At 42.8% G+C, this 9,283-nt stretch overlaps 1 protein-coding gene across 1 annotated transcript in view; it reads right to left on the bottom strand.

Moving 5' to 3' along the window:
- Positions 1-652: 652 nt before the first annotated feature.
- The window catches only part of ASPM (abnormal spindle microtubule assembly), a 54,508-nt gene continuing 45,877 nt past the window's right edge, over positions 653-9,283 (bottom strand). Inside the window, exons 24-28 of the mRNA XM_018564548.1 lie at positions 8,454-8,646; positions 7,331-7,485; positions 5,294-5,470; positions 2,770-2,945; positions 653-785 (exon numbers count right to left, since the gene is read on the bottom strand). Coding sequence (XP_018420050.1) covers positions 653-785; positions 2,770-2,945; positions 5,294-5,470; positions 7,331-7,485; positions 8,454-8,646 — 834 coding nt within the window. The remainder of the gene's footprint in view (positions 786-2,769; positions 2,946-5,293; positions 5,471-7,330; positions 7,486-8,453; positions 8,647-9,283) is intronic.

Genomic DNA, 9,283 nt, shown 5'->3' with positions numbered 1-9,283 from the left:
CCCCCCTTCCCCCTGTCCAATGAGAACCTTTACTGGACATAGAGACACTTCATAGATTAAAAAATGGCATTAGGCAGGCAAGTGGCAGATTCAGGCAGCAGGTGGAACTACAGACTTTTCACAGGTTTACCGGGCCAACTTAATAAAGCAGCTCTGGATTGAACTGAAAAAATGCAATACTGATTAGCAGGACCATTCTGTAAGGTGACCAATGCTGAGGAATTAGCCACGTACAGATCAACATTGCTGTTCAGGCAGAGCTTCTGATTGGCCAACTCTGCCTAAACATAACTCCCCCAAGCCTTTAACAGAAAAAAACATGCAATGACAATGGATAGCTAACCAGCCACCAGCAGGGATCCAGGATTCCAGGTAAGATCTTGCTCTGTACAACATCCGTTCCATCTGGCATGAAACTGTCAACTTGTGCTGGTGTACTATTTAGGCGAATATCCTTTTAAGCAACCAATGTATTCTCACAAATAAAATAAAAAAGACCAACAATTAGAATGTATCTGTTGTTCACCGTACTTTATTGTACAATTTCCTCTATACAAAAGGCTATTTACAAAACACATTTAAGATTTTATAGTACAGTTCTATATGCCACATCTTGCCCTAAGTATAAAAAATATATATATTTGAATTACTTTTAAAATATTCCAGTTCCAGGAAAATGGTTTCCGATAGGCAAAGCAAAGGTTGACACCACCAGCTGGATGGCTTGCAAAGGATCCACAATCTCTCTCATATTATCTTTTCTTAGCACCCAGTCAGGTTTGATTCTGGAAAGAGAAATATGAAATTCAACTTACATGATTAGGATGGTAGATAAATGTAAGCTCCATATTGTGCATACTCCGTATATGTACAGTACTGAAACACTGACATCTGGAGTAGGAAGCGAGGCCCCACCATGTAAGTAGACAGGCGCAGGATTATTCCAGATACTATGCGGCATTATTCCACAAGTTGCTGGGCCACTCAAATGAGGTTTTAAATGGACTGTTCTTTTCTTTGACGTCTCACTCACAACTGCTGTGACATTAAAAACTCTCCAATTTGTTTGCATGACCAAAGCAATTGTTTTATGAAGCCATCAGTTGGAACAAGCGAGGTTTTACAAATTAAAAGTTAGGTGTCAGGCAAACGGCTATGAAAACAAATGAAGATTGTACCAAGGGAATATGACGGCTACCATTGCTCGCCTTCCTTTGTGGACAATGCAAGATGCTTTACCATCATGCTTATTTTTTTCTTTTAGATTTGCATGCTTGTTCCAGATCAGTGACTCAGACAACTAGGAATTAAAGTCAGCAATGGCAGCCTATGAAGTTCTCTCAGTACAGGTTTCCTTAACTTTATTGGGCCAGTGTTGTGACCCAGACACACGTACCAGAGAGCAAAGCCATTGTACATCCTGTTCTCCACTGCAGTAAAGCAAAACAACTTGGGCACACCAACCCAATTGCAGCCTAAACACTGAAGGGGAATCATAACATTGCTGAGGTTATCACTCTGATACTGGGAGCTTGCTGACAGAAGACTAAGAACGGTGTAAAAACTGTGAACCTCACAGTGCTCATCCGCCCTCTTCCAGTCTGAATTACGTTGTGCAGAAGATTAAAAGAAGAACTATGGCCTAATCCTTTTTGGCCATAGTTCTCTTCAGGGTCACAGAAGGAGATATACTAATGTCCTCCGTTGACCAAAAACTCAGTATATAGCAGGGTAATTCCGGCTATATGCTGAGAGTGCAGAGCCGTGCCACAGCCGGGACGGATCCTGACAATACTGTCGAGATCCACCCAGCTGACTGATTGGCAGCTGGCTGTGCCCATCTAGAAGCAGAGGCAGCTGTGACCACCCCCTCCCCTATCTGTTCTGGAGGAAGAGAGAGAGGGGGGATCCCTGCGGGCAGGAGTGACTGACAAGTCATCGCTCTCTGCAGGGAGAGGATCGTGAAGTCAGCAAATCGTCGCCGGTGTGTGTTCGCTGAATTCCCGATCAATAGAGCCGACCTGTGACAGCTTCAATGTCACAGGTCGGCTTGAATTATGGGAATGAGTGTTTTTCACCCACACCATAACCCTCCTTTAAGGAAGACTCATTTTAAGAGTTTTCAGGCAGGTTCTGATGAAAGGGGTTTGACCTCTGAGACGCATCAAACGGAGGAAGACCAGTGTTCAGATGGCTTCGGCTGAAAGCACTTCCATTTTTCCTTTGTCCATTTTGATCTTCCTGAGATCGCCTCATTCAATGCTTGTTTTTAACAGTCGTTTGGAAGTACATTTCCAGCTGTATTAAATCTGTTTTACACTATGGAGGCGCTCCTTCTGCTTTGTTCCTTCTAGATCATCTGTGTGCCCTGTCTGTGAGGAGCTGCCCCAGATTGTTTGAAGCTGGGTTGAGAGTTGTCACGTCTTTTGGCGCCAGTGTTTTTTCCACTTAGTTTGCAGGAGTATACACTGGATTAAATATATTTTACATACAACATATTGTATATTAATATATCACTAGATTATATGATACGTTTTAGCTGCGTCTTGGTCGCAAGAGAACCGACTATTACATACCAACCAACTGATTTTACAAAGTAATGACGAGCAACTTTATCTGACTGTATGCTGTGTGGCCATCCAAAAAGTTTTGATTAGAGAGAGAACTTTCTTTTAGAGCTGTAGCCTGCATGTGGAATTTTCCTAAAGTAGAACAGATGTATATATAATGACAGTACTCTGCACCGGCGTAATAAATCAAAGTTTGTACCTGGATACGATTCTTGTGTGGAATGGTGTGCTCTGTGAAGATGTATTGCCATGAACTCTAGAACTGTTCATGAGCTGTTTGCTGACATTGCGCGCTGCATCCATTTTGTGCTTCCGTGATATCAGGCGGTATATGCCGGAGATCCGATCCATTGCCTTAGGAATAGAGCGAATTTCCTATGGAGAAGAAACACTTAGTTCTAAACTGCCTCAAAACAGCAGAATGAAGATGAATTACTGTAGCAATATAATAACTCAAAAAAGACAAACATTCATTAATACAGCACAGCTGACAACCTACGAACAATTGCTGCTCATTCAGACCTCCGCATTTTTCTTTGTTATGGGGTGTTTTTAATGCGCTTTACACACAGTGCCATTCATCACTATGGAAACAAGTATAACCCCCCAAAAATGAAATAGTATGGATGACAAATATGGCAATTACACATAAAAGCACAATACAGCGTCTGTCTATAGCTGGTACAGTACAGTTTCAAAGAGGAGGATTGTTATACACAAAACAACTTGCGATTGTCACTTATGTCTTATTAGCTTTTCCTAGCCAATTACATTATGTATACTGTATGTATATACTGTATGTATAGCCAAAACGTATTTTTTTTCTCCTTTTCCGGCTAGGGTAGCAAAGGATAAATCCTGTCAGTGTTTTTTTTTTTTTTCTGTGAACCCCATTAGGGAGATTTTCCTTAAACTTCCTGTCCTGAAAATGCAACAGAAAGCAAGTCGAAATCCCCTCTTAGACAGCCATCACCAAACAAAAAAAGTGTCCCCATTGCAGAATTATCCATTAAAAAAAGGAGAACTATGGGGTTTAGGGCTTTTCCCCATAGTTCTCCTAAGGGTAACAGGCGGACACAAACTAGCGTCCTCCCGTCACCCTAGGCTCAGTATACCGCGAGCTAATGCTCGCGGTATACTGAGACGCCGCAGCTGAAGTGGATCCCGACAATTATGTCTGGATCCGCCCAGCTGCGCGAGTGACAGCTGGCTCTGCCTACCTAGAGGCAGACCCAGCTTTACCCGCCCCCTCCCCCATCCGTTCTGCCAGTCAGCGCTGGAAGATCGGGGCGGGGATGGGGGAATCCAGGCCCTCCCCCTGTCACGGCAGAGAGCCGTGACAGAATCGAGAAGTGAGTGAATGCCGGTATGTGTTCGCTCACCTCCCGATCTACTGAGCCGACCTGTGACAGTCTCATTGTCACAGGTCGGCTAGAACTATGAGGTGAGTGAAAAGCACTCACCTCATAGTTCTCCTTTAAGTCTTTTCCTGGTGACAACTACATTTGTGAATTTCCCCTCACTTTCTAGCACTGAATACTGAAAAATGGCCTGGATGGGAAGGGGGTTTAACACCGCGGATGTCAACTGGTTAAACTTGTCCTGATGGCCATTGGCAGAGTACATCTCCCCAGCAGGGATAGACCGCAATAAAAATAAATATACTAATGACAGGGGATCTAACCCTTCCCTACTATACCCCCACCAAAAAAAGTTGGTAATGCATACACTTTAATACGACAAAGAAAGACTGAAAGCATTAGAGAAGCAAGAGACTGAAGAGAAAGCAAGAGATGACAGAACAGTCTTCAGGAGGTGTAGGCAACCACGGCATTCCAGTGAAAATACAGATCCTCGAGGCATTGCAGACTGCCTGTGGTTGTCGGAGGCATGATGAGATTCACGGTCTCACCACACCTGGAGTGCTAAGGTTGCCTACCCCTTGGTCTATAGGAATATCAAAAGACAAGAGTAAACGAGAAAAGGAAGATTCAGGAAATAAATCCCAATGAGGAGGAGAGTTCACACTCACAAGCTGGCCATACACATTATAATTATCCTTCGATTTCTTACATCCCGTCATCGAACCCTTTCCTTCGTTTCCCACTCCTATACCCCATCATGAGCAGACCAATGTGGAATTCCATTATCGATTGTTAGCAATACTAACGGGCCAAATTTTGCTGATCGACAAAGGATTTCCGCTTGCGCATGTGCAGTGTTCATGTTGCGATTTTTTCCATATGAAAACGCCACTAATCCATCCATTCTCGTAGGATTGGAAAAAAGTTTTCCAGCCTGACCGATTGAGGCAATTCGGCCACAAGTACAGTAATTGCCATCATGCACTTCCCATTAACTGGCCAATTATCGTACCAAAATCCGATTGTGTTGGATTTCCGAACGGCAATCGCAAGGTGTATGGGCACCTTAAGATGGAATAGCTAAATCAACTGTCACTTATGTTATTCATTGAAAACAACGACATTTACAGTGACCCGTGCTAATCAAGAATGGCAAAATCCTGAGAAATGGTAATACTAAACAGTCTAATAAAAGATCAGATAAGGCTTTGGCCTTCTTCATGCTCATCAGAGCACAGTTCAGATGCTGCTTATAAATCATGTTCGACATTCACAAACAAATGAAAAAAAATCAGGCACCAGCTAAGAAAACTGTTGCTGGTAAAACTGAAAATACATAACAGAAGTGAGGACACCTACCTGAGCTCTCTGGGAGTCCAGGCCAAAGATGGCCAAGAGACAACAGGTCTTGGTAAATATACTTCCCCCTTTCTCTGGTACTTTGTCTCCAGGCTTTTCTCTGTAGATCTGCATCAAGTCCAGAAGAACTTCAACAGAATCCTCCACCTCATACACAGCAGACACGGTCTTCTCATACTGCAATTCAATACAGAAACAGAGTGTGAGATGTAGATACATGGAAAGGGAAGCCATCAGGAAGAGGTTGTGGAGGATTTATAGCCAGATTTGGTTTTAGATGTAAAAAAAAAGAAAACATGGATGTGTTTGAATACCTTGTCACATGTGAGGGTACTATATAGCAGTGTAGTGGAATGCACCTTTATTCAGATTCAGGTCCCTTTAACTTAACTTCCCACAATCCTCTGGGCTCCCAGCTTCCCCTGAGCTCCTGGACATGCCCATGGGATATAAATGCCAGCTCCTCCCAGCTTTCTGTGCTCAGAGAGACCGTCCCTGATGTGGACAGCAGTGACTGGGCAAGTGAGCTGTCCACAGGTTCTGGGTCCTCCCCTGTTAAGTCTGGTGTGCGGGCCACCAGCAGTGAGCACAGGAGTACGCAGCATCTGTCCAAGCCCCAGTCACTGGAGAGGACTCTGTTACAGTCCATTTGGAGAAGCTGTCCATGCAGTGGGGTGGCCCTATCTACAGCCACCAGAACCTCCTGACAGAAGCCAGCAGCAGCAGTGCCAGTGTGAATGCTGTGCCAGCAGAAGATCCACTCAGCTAACAGTTTGTTGAAGGAACGATTGCTATCTGGGACACTTGAGATTCTGTATCTCCATATTCTCTGATTAAACTGAACTCAGAATACTCTGCCGCCATCTAGTGGCCATTTTCAGAGCTGCCATAGAATCGTTTTCATATGTTCTCCCAAGCCCGTTTCCCTTATTGTTGATATTAATGCTCTGTATTGCAAGCCCGTTTATTTGATTCCCCTGTGCAATCTATGTTGATTTTTATCGTTAAGTAAAGTAGAAATTGCACATCACCACTGGTCTGATCGTTTGGCTGATACCGTTACACAACAGCAGCATTGTGATATGCTGCTCAAGGGGAATGAGCATTGTTGGAGTATTGAGAAGGTGTTGTGTCAGACGAAGGGAGATCTGGACTGCTGCAATCTGTGTGAAAGCAGCGATACGGCACTCCAGTGTGCTCCCAACACAAGAGTTTACTAGTGTTAAGCAATTCTGTCCAGCTTGAAGGGGGAAGAAAAAAACAAACAAAAATAAAAACAAAAAAGCCAAATAGCTGGGATGTAGGGACTTTTGGCAGATAAGACTTGCAAAGTCTCTTCTGCCATGCAAATTGTTCCTTTCCACCCCAGTGATTTTTATTTTGTGTACGCTATAAGGCACGTCTCCAAGATGCCATGAATTGGCCGGGTATCAGGGAGAAAGTACCTCCTATGCACACGTGCAGGACTTACATCTTCGTTGGCCATCTAACAGCCAAAAAGGACTTCCAAGAACCTGACATTATTGCCGGCGCATATGGCGGTGGTGGGCAACAGTGCCAAGGACCAAAGACTGATCTATTAGTGCTGGAGAAAGGTACATGCGTAAGGCAAGTGTGCACCGATGTGTAAATATGCTGAGCATACTTGCACATTAGGGCAAAAACAAAAATTACAACGCGGTTGGCATCCGCTTTTTATATAAATCATATGTATATCTTAATTGCATAAAAATGGTTTGCTACGCCAAGCCTATACACTATACACACACAGAAATATTGTATTGTTACATATTCACGCACTGCACCATGGTTGTCCTTTACTGCTGATGATTCTTAGTGCTACTCTACCACTGCGGTATGACTGAAAACAATGCCTAATCTCTTCCAGTAGAAGGTTATAAATAGTGTATGCAGTATAATAATGACGACACTATGGTATACGTATACAATAAAACTCGAAATGTGTACTCCCTGAATATACATCAGCATGCGTCCTAAAACACAACTCATTTATAAAGAGACGACATAACTATGTACCTTGGTCAGGTTGAGCAGAATCTGTATAGACAGTCTGATCACTTCCATACAGGGGATACTCCTGTTACAGCTACGGATCAGAGTGAAAATGATCTTCACTGCTCCGCTCTGTGCCATGTTCTCACAGCAAAGAGAAGACAGTCTGGTGGCAGCTTCTACAAGAGGAAGAGACACGTATGAGGTGTTTGTGTACTGCAGACCAATTATGAATATGTCAGACAAGGTACATTTATATCCATGTGTTCGCACCAACCGACATCATACAAAGAAATAGACTGGGGAATGCAAAAAGGTCAAAAGAAAAGAAGAGTGTTCTTCACAGAAACATGGAGGCTGCCTTTGCCAACCACTCCTGAAAATACAAGTTGTCTGGCTGTCAAGCTAACTCTTGCTTCAACAGCGAGTCCGTAGACCAGAATGAACATGTCAATCTAAGGGCCCGCTCAGACCTCCCCAGTGCTTTGTGGGAAGATGTATATTAACACATTGCACGCATTAACACCTTGTGGTGCTCTGTGGAAATGAGGTGCATTGTGGGTACTGTGTGCTGTAGGCAGCTTGTGCATTGCATACACATTACAACGATTATCTAACAGGTATTGTGCTGGAAATTGCATCAGAGATGCAACAAATGAGGACTTTTCCAAAAGCACTGCACCACACCTAAATGTGCAGATATGAACACAGCCTAAGAAAAAAAACATCACATACAGGCAGTGGAAGGCAAAATTCAGTTTTCACTACCAAATATGTGATTCCAGCTCTCTTAGGAATGAATCAGCAAGCCATCTACATGTTGACAAGTCATTCATGTCTAGTTGCTGGGTAGTGACGAAAGTCTGCTTTACCAATTTTGGCATATTAACCAGGATGCCATCTAGCTGATGCCATCTACAAAACAGTTGCAATGTATGCATGTATGTATATACACACATAATATTTTAGACTTATGGGGAGGATTGGGTTGGGGCAGGGATGCATATTTACCTTTTACCTATAGAAACTACACTTACGCCTAATTATTCCAAACAAAAACAGAAAAACAGCCGACTGCTTCACATTTTAAAAGCTTAAATCTGGTGAAATGTGTCCTGTATGATCAAGTAGAGGAATATATTCTTACCAAGATGCTTCAGAGCCGCCAGGATGTAGGAGAAGTGCTTGTAGGAAAGCAGATAATTTAAGGCAACCAATGTTCGGTTACATAATTTATCTTCATCTTTGGTCTCCTCGCTTACTTTCCGCAGGCGATTACGCAAGGTTCGCAGTTTTTTGGTATCATGTGCTTTTCTCCATTGGTGGCCTCTCCAGAGAGCCTATGTGACATGAGAAAAAAAAAAAAAAAACACACTATAAAAATGTTGAAAATGTTATAAAATTAGAACACAAAATCTGTTACAAAATCCTTAAAAAGAAACCAGGAATAATTCTACATGACCTCGGGTGGATCATCAGGCATTACTTTTATTATAATGGCTAGTAAATAACCCCGACAAGTGATGATATATTGCATCAGTGGGCCATGTACTAATTAGCCTAAATAAAAAGAAATTTCGCACCTTTGTGAAGGGAGCTTTTAGAAAGGTCATTTATGTAAAGGGGCATGATCAAGAAATTAACAGCCACATAAGAGCTTTGTAAATGGAGTCTATGGTACCTGAACATGCAGGAGTTGACACCCACATATAGTGATAGCTGGTTCATCATTAATGCCGGTGTTAAAGTAACTAAAGTCAAAACTTTTTTTTTCCATAGTTTTGAAAAAAGTAGCAAAATGTTTGAAACCCATTAAGTTATATTGTTGTCCCACGGAGGGGATTTTCCTTCACTTCCTGTTGCAGGGACATAACAGGAAGTCAGTGAGAGAATGTATGAACTGATAGGTGTGATGCTTGGATTTAGTCCAATTTAGATCATGCAAGATTAGTCTTGGTGTCTGAGAACATGGGGGGG

This window comes from Nanorana parkeri, unplaced genomic scaffold (assembly GCF_000935625.1).
Source record: "Nanorana parkeri isolate BGI_ZX_2015 unplaced genomic scaffold, ASM93562v1 scaffold759, whole genome shotgun sequence".
NCBI lineage: Eukaryota > Metazoa > Chordata > Amphibia > Anura > Dicroglossidae > Nanorana > Nanorana parkeri.
This window is presented reverse-complemented; position numbering and strand designations above follow the sequence as displayed.